Here is a 23,682-nt window from a genome sequence, read left to right as displayed (position 1 = left end):
CAATTTCAATAAGCAACATCTACACAGGTCTATTTATCTTTAATTAGATTATAAAAGTAAAAAAAATGTTTTACCAAGGTATAACCATTTCTAGAAATATTCAATACAAAGAATAGTTTAGTTTGCACAACCTCATTCATCCACATACTTAAATAGCATACATAAATAGCAATGGGACAGTCATAATACTGGTGCTATGGATAAATGAATTACAGCCAATAGAAAGACATGAAACAACTGTCCCACTAGATGAACTATCTGTTTGACTATTAGGCAACAGAGTGTTTCATTCAGGTAGAAACCATTTATATATTATATATTTATATAAGTTTTAGGTGATAACTCATTTTATACGCATGCATGATAAATGTAAAACCCTATGTAAGGTCCATGGAAAGAAAAAGCAGGTGCTATACATGGAAGTAATTCTCTCAGTTCCACATGCACTTCTTTTTATCTTCCATTAATGCTGTGATATCCAGGAGCTGCTTTTGCTCATCTTCAAATCCAGGCTCTTTCTCCAACATATCCAGAACCTGAAAAACCAGAAGTAAAAACATTCTGAGCTAAGCTGGGTCAGTAAAAATCAAAGATTATCTGAATTATCCAGAATTGTCTGTTGATGACTTGGAGATCTATTCCAGGAAATCTTTCTTTTTCTTTAAAATATTGAATACTCTTGAAGGGTAACTGAAGTGTGCAGAATGTGGGAAGGTTCACCAAATGAACTTTTAAGATTTCCCTGCTGTCATGGCACTGTGTTAGGCACTATAGGGGCAGAGCAGCATGATTAAAATTTCTGTTGCTATGATACCTTCAGCAACAAAAACCCCGTGTCAGACAGGAACCCAATATTCTTGATAAGCTCAGTTGTGAAACACACTTTTTCTTGCAAGAAAACTTATTGAGAATATTGTGTTCCTGTCAGATCTATAAGCAGGATTTTGTCCTTTAAATTAAACATATTAACTGTGTAATCAGGATATTATGGGAAATAACCTTTCCGCATAACATATATTTTACAGATAATAGAATCCATAACAGTATATCTCTCCTGAAAAGTAAAATCAACTTGTAATGTTTAAAATTGGGTACCTACCACTTGGTGATACCTCTTAATGTACTTGTACAGTTCCAACAAAGCCACATCTTCCTTAAACTCATTCTCGTGTTTCTAGAAATAAAATAATACTATCAGAAAAGTCTCTTTGTATTACCATTTCAAATGCAAATTAATATTGCCATAAAGGCCATACCTTCGACTCTGCCATTAGGAACTCATTAAGTTCTGCTGAGGAGACAGGAGGTGCATCTCTGATACCTTTATAATAATTTTTCACTTCTTCTTTAAACATTGGAATATCTTTAGCATAAAGAAGTTTGTTGGTCGGAGAGGACTACAAAATAAAAGAAATGCTAATGTTTTGCAGGTCAGTATTTATGCCCTATATATACTACTCTATATACAACGTAGTATAGTGAGAAGAATGTGAGAAGTAGAGGGTCACTGTCCTTATTTCATACAATCCCTAGAACCTTAGTTTAGATCCTAGACCCTATATTCCTGGTTTGAAATGACAATACCCTCTTCATTTTCTATTTTTATGGAAAACCCAATTTATTATGTATCTTTATGTTGTTTGGTGGTCTTGAATGACATGACCAAGCACTGTTTCTCCAAATTGCCATAAATAATTCCAGTCCTTCCTGTGTCTGATTAACTAGGCACAAATCAGTTGCATGTGTAGATACAATGTGCTAAAAGAACAATGGAATTAATGCCAGCTTGATAGTGGGCTTTCCTATTAATAATACTGCTATTCAGAATCATTTTTCTGGCTGGGTTGATAAAATATCAGCTAGGAGGCAATCATATCTGCTGTTAAACCAAGTACTGCAGTCGGGTCCTATGGACAATGGGGCCCCCAACAGACAATAAGGTATAATTTGTGGGTTGCAAAAGGGCAGGGCTTACTGGGGGAGTGGGCAGGGTTTTTGCATGATGGGGCTAAACCAGGGTATATCAGGCATGTGACCATGTGTATGGGGAACTTTTGTCATTGTATACCTGTTCTATTTGTTGGCAGGGCCCACCACCCAGTGTGCCAAGGTGACTGGTGGCCTGATAATCATGATCTCCCTCAGTGGAGGGTCCTGCAAACTTTGTAGTTTGGGGCCATGTGATTACTGATGTTGGCCCTCCCTGTCTGTGTATCTCAGGCTATGCAAGCCTTGCTGCTGACTGACATAACATTTATAACAGTCTACAGGGCCCAATAGGGCTGCGCACCCATGGGTGGCTGCACCAGGGGGAATAAGCACCTAAAGCTGTCTAACCTGCCCCCAACAACGATTGCTTGATAATGCTGCTATGTGTTCTGGAACCTTAAACACAAAATGTGCACTGCATTCATACTGCTACTCCAGGGTACACACTGTCTTTCACTGTTTCACTAGTGTGCTTGAGCGGCCAATAATCACACTGAATATAGTATGCTTGGTATGTCAGTGCCCAGTGCTTGGGAGCCACATTATTGGGGACCAATCAACATATAGGTATACAACTGCACAGCCTACTGCTCAGACTCGATGCATCAATCCTCTGAGGCACACCGCTCAGCCTTCCAGCGTATTTCGAGACACAGATGAGAGCACCATCATGCAGAGTATCTGCTAAAATGCTTTTATTTCAGACCACTACACACTGTGTGCAGTGGTCTGAAATAAAAGCATTTTAGCAGATATTCTGCATGATGGTGCTCTCCTCTGTGTCTAGAAATTATTGGAGGCCAATGGAACAAGAGAAAGAGAGGTGACAGTGACAGGACAAGAGGCAGGGACTATTTGCCCACCCAGCCCTGGGACCCTGTGCCAGCTGGCAAAACCTTGTGTAGGGGGCCCTGCCTAAATGGTCCTATTTGGGCCCCACAGTTTATAGGCCCTGAAAATCTAATGACTAAGGCAAGGTGCTTAATGAAATCTCAGTATAAAATGTTAATGGGGCAATCCAGCAAATGAACTAGAAATTCTACCAGCACACCCATGCCTCCTCTAGCAGTAAACTCCATGCACAGCCTAGAGGGTCGGCACCCTCACAGAACCACGAAAAAAAGGTGACTGGCACAACGAGCGTAATGCCTGGTGAAGGAATACACTCTCAAAACATTGGTACACTAATTAAATAAACATGCAAGTCACCTGTTTTCATGATCCAGCAGATGAAAGTGCAGTTCCTGACTCAATGCTTAGTACAGGACTTTGTATAAAGCAGCTTAGAATATACTTTATGTTTATATGTAGGGGCCCATTTATTTGTCAGTGAACTTTAGCAAAAGCTAACAATAGTTACCACTCTGTAAAATTATACCAACATCTTAGGATTTAACTAGTTCTGTTTGGGCACAGAGAAACATTAGGAAAATCCATTTCCCCATGTGATTTCCAGAACAACCTTGCACACTACCATCTCATATAGCTTAATGGTGAAACATTTGACAAACTGACAGGTATTAATTTAACATTAATTGCATCAATTAAACACTTTCCTGGTTGCTTGTAAAAGATATTTAACTGCTAGAAATCTCTCCTGCTTGCCCAGTTTCATCTACAATAGATAAGCTCCTTAGTTTGTATTAGAATTGTTATGGTTTAAGTCTCTGCATTGATATTCTATCTGTTGATCATAACAGTACTCGGTTTATCTGCCAAGATATATTACATACTAGTTTGTGTGCAGTAATTCAGTTGTATATACTACTGTATTGCATAGTCACTGTGTATTGATGTTTGTGTCTGAATATTATACCTATAGGTTAACTATGTACTGTATGTAGCATTTATCTTATCAGTGATACCATGAAATGTTACCTTTCCTAGATGTTGCTCTGAAATAGAAAAGCTATCCATGAATGCCTGTGCAATGACTGACAGGCAGCTTTCCAAGAGATGCGTCTTCTTTAGGTCAAACACAAACTGAGGGTTCTTCAAGATATTCACCCAGAAACGAAGAGGTAAGCTATTTACATTGGGGAATAAAAAGATCATGTAATACATAGCAAAATATGGTGGCACACAGCTGTGCAGCCACAACAGTTACATCTGTGCCAAAAGTTAGACATTGTTGGGTGATAGTTCTCCTTTGAACAAATCTATTTCACAATCTTCATTATTTTGGATTGGTTATGGACAGCTTTAATCTGTGTATGTGGTAAGTACAAATTCACCCCCACTTACCTATTAGTTTTCCAAATGTGCAACACATCAAGGTCAGTTATTTTCTTGATCTCTGCCTGGGAATCCAGGAGATCAAAGAAATATTTAACAGCTGTTGGTGGCTTGTTGGTTGGTATGGTCCAAATACTCCGGAACAGCTTTTCTACAGATGAATGAATTGCAACCTAGATGTGAGAAAAAAAACAAGCAAGATGCAAATGTATTGGAACAACACGAATGAATGTTACTTACATATGTATTATTAGTGAATTAATTTATAATTTGTAATATAAAATCAACTGGCCAAGTTTAAATTTAATTAGCCTTTAATACATTCGTAATAATTACTTTATTAACACAATTTATTGATAATTTATAGACACTATTCATTAGTAGCGTTGCTTGCTATGGAAACAAGAGAAATAATACCTTTGACTATGTATAGTTTCTTCCACAGATGAAAAAACACCCCCAGTGCAGCCTGCTGTGTGGTTTTTATTCAGTTAGAAAAAGGGGCTATACTGTATATTTAATCAAATAAATCCGTGCCCTTGCAGAACTCAGGAGCCAAGCACTGCAAGGCAGCTGTACTAACCACCGTGACACCTTGCTGAATATTAATACAGGCATGGGTGCTCCAAACTACATAAAAGAACTGAAAAACCCCAAGTACCAAGCATTCTGGATAATAGATCCCATAACTGTATATGGAAAAGTGGTTTATTTCCAGTGTTGCAAAAAAAAACCAACAAGGTGTCGATGCAATAGGGAACTAGCCCCTCATGTTTATTGTGTCATGAAACAAACACAATGTTTTGGGGACATGCCCCTTTGGGTTCTAAAGGCCCAGGAGTGCCCCTTATATTTTGTGGTTATTTGTAGTGTGTTATAATATATAATAGCTTATCAAGGTTTTTTTTTAATCACAATGTTATTCATTAGCAGTATGATTCATTAAATGATAATCACCTTAGTGGATAGGAGCTTTGTCAGATATAACTCTTTTACTTGAAATTTGTGTTTCCCTTGGTTTTCTTCACCTTCTATTTGCTCACTTCCTTGAGAACTTGGTAAAACCTTAAAGACATTGAAAAAAACATAGAAAAGAGTCTCAAGTAGCAAGTACCGGTATCAGACCCCCTTATCCGGAAACCCATTATCCAGAAAGTTCCGAATTACGGAAAGGCCATCTCCCATAGACTCAATTTTAACCAAATAATTAATAATCATTTTTTTAAATTATTTCCTTTTTCTCTGTAATAATAAAAGTACCTTGTACTTGATCCCAACTGAGATATAATTAATCTTTATTAATGCAAAACCAATACTATTGGGTTTACTTACTGTTTAAATATTTTTTTTTACTAGACTTAGGGTAGGAGATTACGGAAACACCCCTTATCAGGAAAACCCCAGGTCCCGAGTATTCTGAATAATGGATCCCATACCTGTACTGAAAAAAATACCCCTAGAGGGGCTGGAGGTATTGCAAAAGAATAACATGGAGCGCTTTAACAGAGGTAAATGATCAATTAGTAACTCCGAATGAATGAATGAATGAATTCGGAACTTTCGTACTCAGCGCAACAATACGACTTTGTCGCATAGTACGAAAAAGTCACGCAAAGATACGAAAATGTCGCAGAAAATGCGCACAGTACGACCACATACAAATTTTTTGTATATGTTTTATCACTGAATTGAATCTGGCCTGTAATGATGAAATGACAGGTTACATACCAGGTGATAGTATTTACTGGAGTTTTCCAAATCTTGAAAAAAAAAATAAGAGTTAATTAACCACCATACATACAGCATTGTAGATGTCTTCTAGTAAATTATGCACACACACACATATATATATAGTGGGGAATTAATCAGCTGGCAGCAGTAGCAGCCCTTTTCACATAGGTAAGACAAGAACAAGTGCAGGACTATGTACTCACTCTTCTAAAATATAAGGATATTATAGATACCCAAGGAAATCCATGACCATATAAAGACATGAGTCCTAAAGCCAAGTACTTTAAATACAGGTCACTTAACTGAGGTGACCTCTAATATCCTTAAATTTTACAACAGGGGGTACATTAATTATTAGGTAATTAGGATTCAGTTGAAGATTCGGGCTTTTTCAGCAGGATTAGACAAATCCACGTGCCTAGCCAAATTGAATCCTTAAAATCACATGGCTTTTCATCACATAAACATGGAAGTTGAAATTTTTTTTACCATGGGCTTTGTGCGTGGTTCTCTTTAGCTATTCTGTAGCCTAATTTGCATATTTAAATTAGGATTCACATTTGATTTGGTATTTGCCCAAATCTTTCACAAAGCATTTGGGATTCGGCCAAATCCCAAAATAGTGCATTAGGTACATTGCTATTATTTATTATAATACACAAGTTTCAGTGAGTCATAAATCACTCAAGTGACATAAATGACATCACTAAGCACCAATTTTAACAGATGACATAACTCAGCACTGTTTTTATGGATATAATTTACAAGATATTAATGGCTCTTGTTTAATATATATATACTTGGCATCCAGAATCCGCACTCCCAGGACCTAAGAGCAGTTTAAAGAACTTTATTATATGACACAAGAACTAACGTTTCGGCTGGTACCCCAGCCTTGTCAAAGTTTCTGTATATATATATTTATATATATATATTAGGGATGCACCAAATCCAGTTTTTTGCGTTGCGCTGAAACCCCAAAATCCATCCCAAGGGATTTGGCTGAATACTGAACTGAATCCTAATTAGCATATGCTAATTAGGATCTGGAAGGGGAAAAAAAAATTAATTTCCATGTTCACACGGACATTTAACTCTTCCAGGACTGTGGATTTGGCCGAATCCGAACCCTGTTGAAAAAGGCTGTATCCTGCATTCAGTGCATTCCTTATATATACTTATATATATATACACAAAGGATGGCACACCGCTACATAACATACCTCGGGTGCTCGGCAAAGGGTTCCAATAGTATAAAAAAGACCAGCAACTCCGGGATTTCTTGTGAAAAATCAAAACATGTATTCAAAGTAGCATAAACAGCCGACGTAACGTTTCGGTCCCCATCGGGACCTTTCTCAGCGCATCCATGCCTTGTAACACACATCTTTAAATCACCAAAAACCAGTAAATCAATAGGAAGTGACATCACAGTGTGCTGCCATAAAGTGGCTGAAGCCATAAAGCAAGTGAAAGTGCTGAAAAGTGCTGTAAAGTGTTCAGTGCTAGGCAACATCAGCCTAATAAAGTGTTAAGCAGCATTAACATAATAAAGTGACTTAGTGAAGATTGTTAGTCCAAAAATTACAGGTATGCATAATATCATATAAAAATTCATATTAAATTCCATGCAGTAAACATTTTCAGCGAGAGGTTAATGTGCAACATAAAGTACTTTTTCAACCATACATCGACATATATACAGAAAGTGCACGTGCAAAACCTGTTGTTAAATTAAAATCCAAAGTTAAGGCATATTAAGATATGTGTCAACTAGTGTAGACTAAGTAGTTGAACTATAAGACTAAGTAGTTTAACTATGTAAAATTGGGGGCCCCCAATTGCCAGGATAGTGAGGTTAGTTGATCAGCTTGCGCAGCATAATAAAGGATGTATTTAAATTTGGATTTTAATGTAACAACAGGTTTTGCACGTGCACTTTCTGTATATATGTCGATGTATGGTTGAAAAAGTACTTTATGTTGCACATTAACCTCTCGCTGTAAATGTTTACTGCATGGAATTTTATATGAATTTTTATATGATATTATGCATACCTGTAATTTTTGGACTAACAATCTTCACTAAGTCACTTTATTATGTTAATGCTGCTTAACACTTTATTAGGCTGATGTTGCCTAGCACTGAACACTTTACAGCACTTTTCAGCACTTTCACTTGCTTTACGGCTTCAGCCACTTTATGGCAGCACACTGTGATGTCACTTCCTATTGATTTACTGGTTTTTGGTGATTTAAAGATGTGTGTTACAAGGCATGGATGCCCTGAGAAAGGTCCCGATGGGGACCGAAACATTACGTCGGCTGTTTATGCTACTTTGAATATATGTTTTGATTTTTCACAAGAAATCCCAGAGTTGCTGGTCTTTTTTATACATATATATATATATATATATATATATATATATATATATATATATATATATAAAAATAAATATTCAATTTAACTGTTTTTTTTAATGCTCTTTTGAGGGCTAAGATTTTTTATGGTTAACACTTCCCCTTTAATTAAGGGGGAGGTGTTTGGGGATGATGTTGGGACACGCCTAGGATTATAGGTGTATTTAATGTGATGTTTTAAATGTGGCCATTTGTATCTTGAAAAATGCTCTAGGCCAGAGCAATGCTAAAATAAAGATTTAACTTTTACTGGAGTGTGCTTACAACATTTTTTGAAGGTGTATAAAATTCCCTAACATTCCCTAAAATTCCCTAACACATTCCCTAACAACATTTATTATATTATCATTGGGTACTGCATGCTGTCATAGTGTGTAGTATGTAAAGAAGCCTAATTCCGCACCCTTTTGATAGCTGCTATATAGGCCCTATAATGACGCTTATTAAAATATGCTTACCAAATGTACCCACTGATGCCCATGGAACTAGATTACAGGATGTGCAGTGTGTTGCTGAAGAGGTCAAGGACATAATATGTGGTAGCTGGGCCACAACTGCATTAAAATATCACAATGCCAGCAAAGTGAAAAACTAACAAAATGAAAGAAATTGTGCTTCACCAGTTTGTAAGGAGATGGTGGGGCAGGGTAAATTACATTTTTGTATGTTATAATAAAAGTGCAATTTGCAGCTTTGTCACTAGATGGCAGCAACCTCTAACATTAGTCATGTGTAGAAATGCCTTGGAAAGTTTCAAGCATAGGGGAACCAATCACTGTTACCTAAATTAGTGGATTGGAAAAAGCAAGGCCTTCTTTATTCCATCAAGGGTGGACATCTCCCAAGATGTAACATCTCCCAATGTAAACCAGACTGTTTGCTGTGAGCAGGGCTCCCTTTAGGGAGGAAGGGGTCAGTTGGTTTGGCGGATCTGGTGCAAAATATATTATTCAGTTGGAGTTTTGTAGAATTGGTGCATAAACACTGTCTGAAGTAAATATAAATGAAAGAGCACCATGACAGTCTGTCTGTCTAATTGCTAATACAAATTGCTAAAGCTACTACTTTGTTCCATTGTGCAGTGGTTTATTCTGGGACTGCTTTTAGATACTCTGTGCACCATCCACTCTGAAAAGCCGAAGGACTTCAAGTCCCAGAAGCCATCACTTCACAATGGAATGCGATGATTGAGGGGCTGCATTACAGCATGAGCCTAAGAGGCCTGAGGAACTGGTCCCACCACTCACACAGCGCTATATAAACAATTTCCTTCCCCCTTCTTTCAATCTGTGGAATCAGGTCTGTCTGTGTAACAGAAAATATGTTTCTTTATAGCATCTCAGTTAGTGTCTATGCACATTTTCTACATAAGCCCAGATAAATGAACTCATTTCAAAAAGGGGGCATATTTTTTCTTTAAATTTGGTCACTTATAGCTGCAAGAAAACTGTTGTAATGGTCATTTAGGATTATCTAGGAGTGCCTGCGCAAAGATGGTTACATCCACCCAAGTTATTACAATAAGCACAGTCCTGTCAAATGTACTGTATGTGAGGTCTTTCAGTCTCTGATGTCAAGTAAAGGTAAAATTGCAATAGCAGATGCAATTCATAAACCTATTTAAGATTATTAATTCTTGTAATGATGGCATCAATTGCAAATGTTCTGTATTCCTAGTATAATGCAGCAAAGTGAATTAAGTATCTTTTCTTATATTCCAGAACTGCACTAAATCTAGTGATGCTGTGATGGCAGATTCTGTTAATGCCTTTAAGAGGGGCCTGGATGAGTTCCTGAACAGTCAGAATATCCAAGGCTATTGTGATACTAATATCTACAGTTAGTATTAGTGGTTGTATATATCGTTATGTATGTGAGTGTATAGATAGGTTAGTATAGGTTGTGTGCTGGGTTTACTTGGAAGGGTTGAACTTGATGGACTCTTTTTTCAACCCAATGTAACTATGTAACTATGTAACTATGTAAATGTATCAGTTCAATCTTGTATTATCCATAACTCCTAGCCATTTTTATGGCATTGACCTCTGAATTTATGCAACTGTGATTGAAGTAAAGTTGGCAGACTAAAGGATACTGACATAGGTACATGTACACAGTTTAAAGGGGAAATATACCTTATATTATTAGTTTATTTTTTACTTATTTGCTATTTTCCTGTAAATGAGAAACTTTATTCCCATATATTTGTTATTAAAGAACAGTTCTAATCTTTTCAACACGGTGGTACCAAATGGTTATTTTTTGAATCAGAAAATAGTTATATGTACTATTAAGCAATAACCTTATAGGAGGCAGATACAGCTAAGTGAATGAGCTTTCATGAGTGGTTAGGTGTTAGGAATTCTGTCATGGGAAATCTTTTTTTTTTTCCAAAACCCATCAGTTCATAGAGCTTCTCTGGCAAATTCCTGTACTGAAATCAATTTTTGCTAAAACACAACAGATTTTTTCAATATTTAATTAAAAAAATTCACATTCACAGTTCATTTCCCAGGGTGCTACAGCCATGTGAGTCGAGCTTGGGACTCATCCAGTTACATGGGAGTAGGAGAAACAATAATTTATCTGAAAGTAGTTCTAATGTGTAGCGCTGGCTCCTTCTGAAAGCTCAGACTCAGGCACAGTGCACTGAGATGGCGCCTACACACCAGTATTTGTTGGTTCAAGAATAAAATTTTAAATGGTAGAGTTATTTTTTCTATGTAAACATGGTAGAGTAATTATTTTCTATGTAAACAGTGTAGAAATAAAAAATACACCATAAAAATCATGACATAATCCCTTTAAGATGGCTTTATGCCTTAATCAAAGGTTATTTTTTGCCACTCTTTCAGTTCCATGTGTAAAAGACAAACACGCCTAGGTGCTTACTGTATGGTACATGTGACTGGGGCTCTGGTATACATTCATTGCACCCCAAGGAATGACTAATAACTATCTCATAATTTTGTACCTTGCACATCACAGTTTTTCTGTATGATGACCTTAACTGTTACCCCATCTTCAATCTGGAATAAAAATATAGGAGAAAGATAAAATTAGTGCCTTTTTACTATTAAAGTACAATCTAACAAAAATAATTAGTACTGGGGAAAATCATTTTAATAAAGGTGCATGCTGAGGTGTCACATATATTTCTAGGGTTCCCACAGTGGGTTGCATCCATAGGCTCATCACATTTGCACTCAGTTAATTGGTTGGAAATGCTGTTTTGAATGTGTGCTCTGAAGTTACTGTATGCAACCCCACACTCTGCTGTGCAACTTACACCTTGTGCTATTGGCTGACCATGCAAACCTACTGCATATGTTTCACTTTGTAGCCTATTAAACTGGAAATATATTTTGCCTGTCACCCTTGGTGCGTGTGTAATTGGGAAAAATGTAACTGCATTTTGTCACTTTGCAGTTTCTTAGAGCATCCCTAGATAATCTCCTACAGATCTTGATATAGTTGTACAGCTCTGTGGTGTTACTTTTGTGCATAACTGTGGTATGTCTGCCCATACAGTAATTAAACTACTTGGCAGTCTGGTAACTGACAGCATACTTTGAGTATTCTGTATGTGCACGTGGAGCCTGTGTTGCAAAAAAAACCCAAAAACCCCAAACCCTATTTAACTGAAATGTTGCCTAACATGCTTCTCAGTGTGGTTCTCTCTTTTCCCCTTTATTGTCAGTTATATGAATCTGAGCGCATAACACGGAAAAGTCAGAAGGATGTGGTGTGAAAATTAGTACTGAAGCCAAACAGTTTTGAATTCTAAATATACAGTATGTGGTTACTGTAACTGTAGGGTCTAAAAAACAGAGTATTTTTGGTTTAAGCCCTCATTTAAGGATCCCTTAGCTCATAACAGGATATGTGATGGGAGATTTAGATCTGAACTTCATGCCATCTTATCCTAGGCATGAGCCACTCACTTCTATGTAAAATAAATGATTATAACACTGATGTGAAGTTAACCAGCAGTCCCAAACTAAAATGAGTACATTCAGTAGCATAACTGCAGTTGGCAGATTTCCCTATATGATAGGGTCAGTGCCTCAATGGACAGCCCATTGTACAGTTGCAAATTGGAGTTGCAAGTTTCATATAGGAGTTAGAACATGCTATTAATAAGGGCAGGACTGTTCAGAAAACACACAAACTGTGGTTCAGTAACTTTAGGGTGTCCCTTGAAGACTGAATGCGGTGGCTGGTTATTTTATCTTCTAACTGACTAAGCAGGAAGGATGCTTAGGAGTAATAAACCATACAAATGAATATGGTTAGAAATGCCATATTTTATATACAGAGCTTAATGCACCAGCCTAAATGTTCAGCATTTCTATAGTAGTAATGATCCAGGCCTCCAAACTTGTCACAGGAGCTTGGATCTTGTTCAGAGTGTCAAATGTACTACACAAGCTCAGTGTGCTCTGGACAGCTGTTGACAAGCTAAACATAGGGGTCATTGGGAATTATTAAACAAAATTAAAGATTCTCTGTCATAGAAGATGATGGTATGGGGCTGATTATTAAATTTAGATGCAAATTGCACAAACTTTTGAGCTGCCATGTAATCAGAATCTAATTCATTACTAACCAGCCTAGTATTAGATCTATACTATATACTATACTATACACACACTGTAAATCATATAAGAAGAAAATGGGAAGCTACTGGGGGTGTATTTGGAGGCACAGATCTTCCCCACTAATGTGCTGTGGTTGCCTTTGACTGGTACAAAATTCCAAAACATAATGTACAAGCTTTGTACCCTACTTCTTTATTAAGCTTTAGTTCTCAGCTGAGCACCGCTAATGTTTTTATCCTTCATTAGAACAGGTACCTGCACAAGTCTCAATATATCAAGTAGCACGTCTTAATTACTATACAGACCCCAATCTTACCTTGTAATGTTTTAGGGTATTTAGTTTTATGATGCCATTTTCCAAAACAACTGAGGTGTTATCAATATCAGACAGCTGCTTCTGTAACTGACCATGATGAAGCACTATTTAAAACAAATGCCAAAAAAAAATGAATACATAAAAAGGTAGGATGGTTAGACGGAGAGTTTTAAAAATATCTTTGCCTAGAAAAAAGCTACGAAACACATGTGCAGCCAGCAAAGCTTTGTGCTCTTTATCTGTAAACACCTTGGGGCACATTTACTAATCCACGAACGTCCGGAAAGCGTCCGAATACGTTTTTTTTGTAATGATCGGTATTTTGCGATTTTTTTTCGTAAATTGTTGCAACTTTTTCGTAGCCGTTATGACTTTTTTGCAAATTGTCGCGACTTTTTCGTAGCGTTACGACTTGCGTGAATTGTCGCGACTTTTCCGTAGCCATCGCGCTGAGTACGAAAGTTTCAGATTCATTCAAGCTTCGGTATCGTGACTTTCCTTGGGCCAGGTTGGAGCTGCAGAGTGCCATTGAGCCCTATGGGAGACTTTCCTTGGGCCAGGTTGGAGCTGCAGAGTGCCATTGAGCCCTATGGGAGGCTTTCCTTGGGCCGGGTTGGAGCTGCAGAGTGCCATTGAGCCCTATGGGAGACTTTCCTTGGGCCAGGTTGGAGCTGCAGAGTGCCATTGAGCCCTATGGGAGACTTTCCTTGGGCCAGGTTGGAGCTGCAGAGTGCCATTGAGTCCTATGGGAGACTTTCCTTGGGCCGGGCTGGAGCTGCAGAGTGCCATTGAGCCCTATGGGAGACTTTCCTTGGGCCGGGTTGGAGCTGCAGAGTGCCATTGAGCCCTATGGGAGACTTTCCTTGGGCCAGGTTGGAGCTGCAGAGTGCCATTGAGTCCTAAGGGAGACTTTCCTTGGGCCGGGCTGGAGCTGCAGAGTGCCATTGAGCCCTATGGGAGACTTTCCTTGGGCCAGGTTGGAGCTGCAGAGTGCCATTGAGCCCTATGGGAGACTTTCCTTGGGCCAGGTTGGAGATGCAGAGTGCCATTGAGTCCTATGGGAGACTTTCCTTGGGCCAGGTTGGAGCTGCAGAGTGCCATTGAGTCCTATGGGAGACTTTCCTTGGGCCAGGTTGGAGCTGCAGAGTGCCATTGAGCCCTATGGGAGACTTTCCTTGGGCCAGGTTGGAGCTGCAGAGTGCCATTGAGCCCTATGGGAGACTTTCCTTGGGCCAGGTTGGAGCTTCAGAGTGCCATTGAGTCCTATGGGAGACTTTCCTTGGGCCAGGTTGGAGCTGCAGAGTGCCATTGAGCCCTATGGGAGACTTTCCTTGGGCCAGGTTGGAGCTGCAGAGTGCCATTGAGCCCTATGGGAGACTTTCCTTGGGCCAGGTTGGAGCTGCAGAGTGCCATTGAGTCCTATGGGAGGCTTCCAAAATCATGCTAAGTCTGAAAGTTTTGGCCGCCGTTTACGAGCGCTCAATACGAAAAAGTCGCAACAATATACGAGCAAATCGTAATGGCTACGAAAAAGTTGCGACAATTCGCGCAAGTTGTAACGGCTACGAAAAAGTTGTAACGACGACGAAAAAATCGCAAAAATACGAAAAAGTCGCAAAATGTTAATTTCCAATCCGAATCTTTCCCATTTGGATTCGAATTCGTGGATTAGTAAATCAGCCCCCTTGTGTTATTAAGTGAAACACATGTTGTCTATGTTTAAATTACAGTATTTTATTTGGCCAGTCACTAGCAAAGGGAGAGCCTGTGTCCTACTGTCCTGGTGTTGTGGTGATTGGACCTTACTCAGTGTTCCATAAGGCAGACTTTTTTGATCCAAGTTATAACTAATATTAAACCTTTATCTGAATACAACAGACCCTATATATTTAGTTAAGAGTAAATTAAAGGGACCTACACACCGACAGTACATACAACAGTAGATACCTTCACAGATACCTTCCACCAAAAGTAGATACAAACATCCTGTGTTTCATATACTGTAGTGCCAGCGCTATTGGCAAAGGTACTGCTATAAACAAGGCTTTGTAACCAATCAGTTGAATTTTAAACCTGTTTTTTACTTGTTACTAGTTCCTTCACATACCCTAAACTGATTGGGTCTTTGTTTACTTTGTTTAGTTGAAATATACACGTTTTCCTTAAATAAGAAAATAATTATACGTTTATATCAATGATTAGTAGTCCCCCCAGTTACATATACATACAGACTGATATGTACTGTGTATATATATATATTTTTTTTTTTTTTTTTTTTAAATATAAGAAGATATAGAAATATAATAAGCACCTACTCTATCTGGGGCTATATAATACTACCTACAAACCCCTTTTTAGAGTGTAGTGTAAGCCTTCTTAAAACAGAAAAGATATCTACATGCCTCATACTACACACACATACACACAGACACACCACTGCCATAAAACCAAAAAATGCTAGGCTTTGCCCCACACTTGAAGGAGCAGTTCAGTGTAAAAATGAAAATGGGCAAAATAGATAGACTGCGCAAAATAAAAAATGTTTCTAATATATAGTTAGGCAAAAATGTAATCTATAAGGGATGCAGTGAGCAGGTGTCTAACATAATGGCCAGAACTCTACTTCCTCCCCGCTTAAAGGAACAGTAGCACCACAAAATTCAAGTGTATAAAAGAAATTCCAATATAATATACTGCTGCTCTGCACTGGTACAACTGGTGTGTTTGCCTTAGAAACACTACTATGGTTTATATAAAGAATGCAGCTGTGTAGCCATGGGGGCAGCCATTCAAAGGAGAAAAGGCACTTAGCAGATAACAGATAAAACACTATTGTATTTTACAGAGCTTATCCGTTATCTGCTATGTAACCTGTGCCTTTTCTCCTTTTTTCCAGCTTGAATGGTTGCCCCCGGGGCTACACAGCAGCTTATTTATATAAACTATAGTAGAGTTACTGTAGCAAACACACAACTTTTACCAGTGCAGGGCACTAGTATATTATATTTTATTTACTTTAAAACTCTTTAATTTTTTGGTGTTACTGTTCCTTTAAAGTCACTGACTAACTCGGAGGTTAGAGATCTGAAAACAGGAAGTAATGTTCTGGCTATTATGTTAGACACATGCCCACTCTTTCATGTACCTGTGCCCAATTGTGCATCCACACAGTAACTCTTTAATCCATTATCTTTTCCCTAAAAAGCACAAGGACACAGACAATGGGTAGAATATTTTGCAAATCATTAGTTCTTAAAGTGTTATGGTGCCCACCAACAAAATGTGAGAATTGCAGAATTGTTTTATTTGTATAAATAACATTGCTACATTATTTTTTTTATCTTTACCTAGACCAGTGTCATGAAGTGGAAAACCCCAGTTGTATCCTTTTTTAATGAAAAACTTTTGCACGATTTTCTCTTTTGCTTGGCCAACTGTATCACAGTCCAAAACAGTCACCTTGATAGATTCAGTTACATTTTCTTCACTGCCATTTGGAAAATACACATTCAGGTCCTAAAACAGAAAATGAAAAACTGTTAAATCGGGAATGGCCATTCTTTATTTTAAATGTATGACCAGAGGCAGGCCAAGTCGGCTAGGCGCCCAAGGTGACCCAAGGTCCCCTTTGACCCTCTGAGATATAGGGCACTGGCTTGACCTGGGACCTAAATCAGAGACCTAGATCTAGATCTCTATAAGTATTTTTTTTCATTAAAGAGTTGATAAGAGAAAAAAGTTGGTAAGAACTTACCAAACTACTGAATTTTGCATTTATTTGCCAAAGAAGAGAGTCCTCATTCAAGGTATATAGGGCTTTACAGGTAATTGCATCTATTGGCCCTTTGTGAATCCTCTGGTTTAGCATGCAAACAAGAAGGTACAGTGGTTCCCCAACAAATTCCTAAATAAAAAAACAATAATAGCTACATGGTGCTATGGTGGGTACTTCAGATACCTCAGTATTTCAGATATTACTGTAGAAACAAAGTTCAAGAGAGCTCTTAAAGAGATTTTTTTGCCTCTTACCCTCAGATAGCCATACAGACATGTAGACATCCAGTTGGTCAGTAGCTTTTCCACAACAGATTCTGTCCTCCTAAGCATCAGTTTGGGTTGTTTGTTGCTTGATTGATCCATAAGGTCTTTTATCAAAACCTCAAGGAGTTCAGTGAGATATACTAGATTACTCTGAAAGCTTATGGTCAGGAATGATGCAAAACGGCACCTGTTATAATAATTCAAAAATGATAATTCATGAAAATGTAGATAAGCGAGCATATGCAAACAAAAATAGCATATGCAGTGCACAAATATTCACATTAAAGATATTAATAATAAGTAAGCTGAAATTATATTTTATACCCTATAATAACATATACTGTATTGATGCCAGAGTCTACTTTATGATTCTAACAGGATAGACATTTATTTTCCTATCTTTATAATCCTCACAAATTTCATTTGGTGTGTATGAATACTTTACATCAGGGGTCTCAAACTCGCGGCACGCGGGCCATTTGCGGTCCTCGGTACAGTATTTTGTGGCCCGCACCAACGCCTTCTCAAAAGCAATGAATGGATCGCGATTTTTATTGCGATTCAAGGGATAATGCAAGGCACGGTGGGCGGGAGCTGCTGATTGCGGAAATGACGTTATGCCATCATAACAGTTATTATGGGAAGACGTTCTGTGTGCACAATTAGCTGCTAAGGAGCTAATTGTGCACACAGAACGTCTTCCCATAATAACTGTTATGATGGCATAACGTCATTTCCGCAATCAGCAGCTCCCGCCCGCCGTGCCTTGCATTATCCCTTGAAAGCCAATTTTTTGTGAAATCCCTTATGCGGCCCAGCCTCATCCTGACTTTGCCTCCTGCGGCCCCCAGGTAAATTGAGTTTGAGCCCCCTGCTTTACATGGAGCAGGGCATGAATAATAGTGGATGCTAATTCTATTCATTTTCTAAAAATTAGTAATTTAAAATACTTCACTAGTTTAATTGTGTCCTTTTCACTATTCTACTGAGCATTTTTTAGTATTTTGATATTATCCATTCCTTAATTAATACCTGTCTCTAACTGAGAAATTGCTCTGATGTTCCAGGGTGTGGATTAAATGGACCAGAAAACGCTTTTTCTCAAAAAGTTTCCTCAAAAGATGCAAATGTTCATTTTCATCAACTGTTCTGTTTCGGAAAGGCTGTTAACATTAAGAAGAAACCAATGATGCATTTATTGCTACTAAAAACATTTCACCTCAAAGATAGTAGCATTACCATAAATCAGTTATTATAGGTTACATTGTCACTGCATGGCTTTTATATCTGTATATACAGGTATAACAAACAGAATACTGAAACATTTGCCATGTTGTGCTCTGTGCCTGTGATGCAAACAAGTAAGTGGTCACTGTCTGTGCTGCTGTGGTTGTAGTGAGATCCAGAGGTTACAGGTCAGTACTGTATATATAATCATTTAACATGTGTAAATGTAGCTGTTGTTTTACAGCACAAAGTTATTATTAATGCTAATAAATATTACATATAATAGCAGTGTATGGTTGGTTTAAAAATACACTCAATATTGATGGTAGGGAAGGAATTAAGCAGATGGATCAAACAGAAATCAAGCAATCAGTATCAACTGAGCCAGTTCCACAAGCTTTCTACTCACTGATGGGACATTTTCATACATTTTCTCAGTGAAATCATTTTTGCTCTCCTCCATCTGAAAGCCAACAAAATGAATGATTATTTCTATATATATAAATAGTATATAGTATATATATATAAAGTCTAATAAAATACTACATTCAAGTACAGGTATAGGATCCGTTATCCGGAAACCCATTATCCAGAAAGCTCTGAATTACGGAAAGGCCATCTGCCATAGACTCTCTTATAAGGAAATAATTCAAATTTTTAAAAATGATTCCCTTTTTCTCTGTAATAATAAAACAGTACCTTGTACTTGATCCCAACTAAGATATAATAAACCCTTATTGAAGGAAGAACAATCCTTTTGGGTTTACTTAATGTTTAAATTATTTTTAAGCAGGCTAAAGGTATGAAGATCTAAATTATGGAAAGATCCCTTATCTGGAAAACCCTAGGTCCTGAGCATTCTGGATAACAGGTATCATACCTGTACAAATACAGAGACTGCATGCACCACTAATACCAATGGAAGTTATGTAATAAAAGTGGTAAAGTGTGCTAGAGATGTTGTTACCTATAGCAACCAAACAGGTGGTAGCCTTTGCTGGTAACCTTTTTAAAAGCAAACATTCTGTTAGTTGCTATGGGTTACTGCACCTGCACACACTCGGTGCCTATTATTACATCTAACTATATATATAGTTATATTATACATTATAACTGCTATATAAACTGCACAAGAATTGTGTCCTGTTAAAAGTATTAGATGTATTGTCCCGAAACACATGTATTTATTTTAAATAAAGCAAAACATGATGATACAATAGATATGTTTTACCTCTGGAAGAAATGTCCTTAGAGCAAAATGTTTGTAGTCAAGGAATGGAATGGTACCCAAACTTTCCACTGTCATATCTAACTTGTCCATTTGTAATTCAGCAAAACCTATGCAAATATTACAAGCACAGTTAGTGTTCAACAATGCTTAGAGGAAGATTTATCATAATGGGAGCTTAGAGCTTAATACATAAAAACTCACCCATGTTCTATTCATCATAGGATTTTAGAAGTGTATTTATCAATGGGTGAAAGTTAGAACAGTTAGGACATTCAGTTCTACATGATTGTCTTCATGAATTAAAACAGGGATCCCCAACCTTTCTTACTTGTGAGCCACAGTCAAAAAAAACACTTGGAGAGCAACACCAGCATCATAAGTTCATGGAGGTGCCAAATAAGGGCTAAGATTGGTTATTAGGCAGCCTCTATGCACACTATCAACTTACAGGGGGCTTTATTTGGTAGTAAATCTTGTTTTTATTCAACCTAAACTTGCCCCCAAGTCAGGAATTCAAAAATAACTACCTGGTTTGGGGGCACTGAGAGCAACATCCAAGGGGTTGGGGAGCAACATTTTGTCCCTGAGCCACTGGTTGGGGATCACTGAAGTAAAACATAGGTGTCAGAACTATTATCTGAAATGCTTGGGACCTTGGGATCTTGCCATAATGTGAAACATTCAGGGGCAGAATTATCATAGGTGGGAAATTAGAGCTCACCACAGTAAAATTCCCCCACTCTCTATTCATTCCTATAGGATTTTTAGAGTTGTATTTATCAATGGAATTACGTAAGAGTTCACCCATTGATAAATGTGCTTCTAAAAATCCTATAGGAATGAGAGTGGGGGAATATTACTGTGGTGAACTCTAATTTCCCACTTTGATAATTCTGCCCCTGAGTGTTTCCCATTATGGCAAGATCCCAAGGTCCCAAGCATTTCAGATAATAGTTCTCACACCTATGTTTTACTTCAGTGATCCCCAACCACTTTCACACTTTGACTCATGGCTTCTAAAAAAATTTAATAATTTATGTAAACCAATATGACTTCTTTTCTATCAGCATGGAATTATGCAGCTAACGCAAGCCCCACTAAATTCAAACAGCAGTCTGAAACGGAATGAAGCTCCTAAATGGATTGCAAAAAAATGGCTGATTGCGACCTTTTTTGCACTTTGCGCACTGTTTGAAGCATTGGCAATGACCCCTAATGTTTTGCAAATCACAAAATACCAGTTTTGCTGTCTTTTAGCCATTTAAACCTTAAAAATTATTATTTCACTGGATGTCTTAAGATGTGAAAAAAATTATGTTGTGGACTTCTCTCTCTGAAGTGATTGTCCTGGCAGATACATTGGATACTTTAAAAAATGAGATGAATGCTTTTTATCAAAGAAGAAAAGGAAAAAGGTTGAATTGTATGGACATGTGCATTTTTATATCTAACCAAACAACCAACCAACCAACCAACTACTATGTAGATCAATATTATTATATATAACTTCTAGTAGCATGCAGAATTTTGGTCTTTTACCTGAATGAATAGGAATTGTCATGGTTCCCATGGTTGTTGTGATTGTCTCTGGAAAACTAGACTGCTTGTGTCTTTGAGTTGCAATTACAAGAGCAGGGTATCTCATGCAATTTCCAAGTAAAATAAATAAGAAAACAATACTTTGTGGATAGACATCAAAACCTGCACAGTGCAGTATTATGGACAACAGTTTGGATATGCAGAACTTAAACTGATGCTGTCCCTTGGGCAGCTTATGCATAAATCCTAAATAAATGAGACACTGCTCATACAGTCACATCTGCAACATTCACACATTCAGACTGCGGAACCAAAATGCCCCAGAACACAATAACAATGCCTTCAGCTGCCCAATTCCCAAACTAAATCTAGATCAGTGCATCTCTAGCTTTCAGTGAGATTGCTGCCAGCTAATTTAAAGGAAACAAATATTGAGTAATCAAACTTAAGTAACTTCTTAAGAATAAGCTGGGGGCTGTATGTATGTAACTTGCAGTAGAAGGGAAAGGATGTGAGACTGCAGAAAAATATGGTGAATTAAGCAAATCTTTAGTACGTTAACACATTATTGTGAACAGAGATCAGACTAGCTGTCAAAACAGCTGGCCAACCACAAGCACCCGTGTGACTGCTGTCTGCATTTATGTGATGTATACACACATCTTGACCTTGCTGAAAATTAATAAAACAGCATATTAAAGTGGTAATCTAGCAACACTATGGGGCTGATTTACTAACCCACGAATCCGACCCGAATTGGAAAAGTTCCGACTTGAAAACGAACATTTTGCGACTTTTTCGTATGTTTTGCGTTTTTTTTCGGCGTCTTTACGAATTTGTCATTACCAATACGATTTTTGCGTAAAAACGCGAGTTTTTCGTAGCCTTTACGAAAGTTGCGTAAAATCTTGCGATTTTTCCGTAGCGTTACAACTTACGCGAAAAGTTGCGCCTTTTTCGTAGCGTTAAAACTTAAAAGGTGCGAAGTTTCGCGTAAGTTTTAACGCTACGAAAAAAGCCCAACTTTTTGCGCAAGTTTTAACGCTACGAAAAATCGCAAGATTTTACGCAACTTTCGTAATGGCTACGAAAAACTCGCGTTTTTATGCAAAAATCGTATTGGTAACGAAAAATTCGTAAAGACGCCGAAAAAATCGCAAAACATACGAAAAAATCGCAAAATACCGATCTTTACGAAAAAAACGCAATCGGACTCATTTCGACCCGTTCGTGGGTTAGTAAATCAGCCCCTATACCTTTAAAACAAATAGAAATACACATGCTTTGGGGCTATTAAGGAATTTGATCAGATGTGCATCGCAGAGTTGCACAAACATTAGTGCAGTTTGTTGTTTCTCTTATAAATGAGCATATGAGTCTCCTGTTTTATTGAACTTTACAAATTTAGGTCTATTCAGACATAATGTCACTATCTGCTTAGAATGGTTTGGTAATATGTGCCCCAAGCATGGCCTCTCTATAGCAGCCATAATCACACAAAGTAGACACCATGGGCGGGGCTACAAAAGATAAGAAGCTTATAGTACCTTGGTGTAATAGGGAATATTGTAGCCTACCTTATACCTTTTTAGATTTAGTCATTAAATTTGAAAACACAGCAGCTGTAACACATAGCAAGTCAGTGTCTTAAAATTTGACAAAATCTACATCTCATGTACTCCAGTTTCTGTGGTTATGGGTATGTGGGTATGGGTATTGGGTATGTGATTGTGCAACAGCTGATCTCATTTTACCACAGTGTCTTTGGCATGCTATGGAGTGGATGATTACTTGACATAACAGGAACAGCACAGCACAGAATTATATAGAAAAATTTTAAAAAAATATATAAAAAAAAAAGTAAAATAAGCAGTAAAATAAACAGTTCTATTAATGTTAGAGTTAACAACCTTAACAGCCCAGGAAGTTACTCAGTGTCCTAAAATGGTTCTCAGTTGCAATCTGAAGATGTATTGCATGGGATGTAAATAGTCTGCTCTTACTTTACATAACAAAATGTGCTCCCTAAAAACTGTGGGGTTAGGTGTCTGTTTTGTGACAAGCATCTTTACATTCTGCGCTGATCGTGGTGAGAATACCTTCTCATTAAGGGGAAGATTGGACGGAAGGAAAAGTTTTGGAAGTGGCTTTATGTCAAAAAGGATACAAGATTCTCAGAAATCATACTAGCTATCTACAGAGCATTTTTTTCAAAGCATTATTCCAGATTGACTCATAATCACATGCAAAGGAGTACGATGCTTAGAAACTGTCTCTGTCTATTTGGGTGTAGACAGACCCGATCTTCCAAAAAGGTAACGCTAAGCACGCCGGACAGGGGCTATTCTCTTT

The 23,682-nt window shown here is 37.8% G+C and overlaps 1 protein-coding gene across 3 annotated transcripts in view; it reads right to left on the bottom strand.

Annotated features, from left to right (window-relative positions):
* Nucleotides 1-23: 23 nt before the first annotated feature.
* Nucleotides 24-23,682, bottom strand: part of plxnc1 (plexin C1) — a 74,617-nt gene continuing 50,958 nt past the window's right edge. For all 3 annotated transcript variants that reach the window (XM_031898910.1, XM_031898911.1, XM_031898912.1), the window contains 15 exons: nt 19,792-19,898; nt 18,970-19,023; nt 18,366-18,496; nt 17,322-17,520; nt 17,047-17,196; nt 16,640-16,808; nt 13,293-13,396; nt 11,350-11,404; nt 5,953-5,984; nt 5,182-5,289; nt 4,234-4,397; nt 3,868-4,015; nt 1,257-1,397; nt 1,100-1,174; nt 24-536 (listed from right to left, as the gene is read on the bottom strand). In XM_031898910.1, the coding sequence (XP_031754770.1) occupies nt 432-536; nt 1,100-1,174; nt 1,257-1,397; nt 3,868-4,015; nt 4,234-4,397; nt 5,182-5,289; nt 5,953-5,984; nt 11,350-11,404; nt 13,293-13,396; nt 16,640-16,808; nt 17,047-17,196; nt 17,322-17,520; nt 18,366-18,496; nt 18,970-19,023; nt 19,792-19,898 (1,742 nt within the window). In that variant the 3' untranslated portion in view covers nt 24-431. The remainder of the gene's footprint in view (nt 537-1,099; nt 1,175-1,256; nt 1,398-3,867; nt 4,016-4,233; nt 4,398-5,181; nt 5,290-5,952; nt 5,985-11,349; nt 11,405-13,292; nt 13,397-16,639; nt 16,809-17,046; nt 17,197-17,321; nt 17,521-18,365; nt 18,497-18,969; nt 19,024-19,791; nt 19,899-23,682) is intronic.

This window comes from Xenopus tropicalis, chromosome 3, assembly GCF_000004195.4.
Source record: "Xenopus tropicalis strain Nigerian chromosome 3, UCB_Xtro_10.0, whole genome shotgun sequence".
NCBI lineage: Eukaryota > Metazoa > Chordata > Amphibia > Anura > Pipidae > Xenopus > Xenopus tropicalis.
This window is presented reverse-complemented; position numbering and strand designations above follow the sequence as displayed.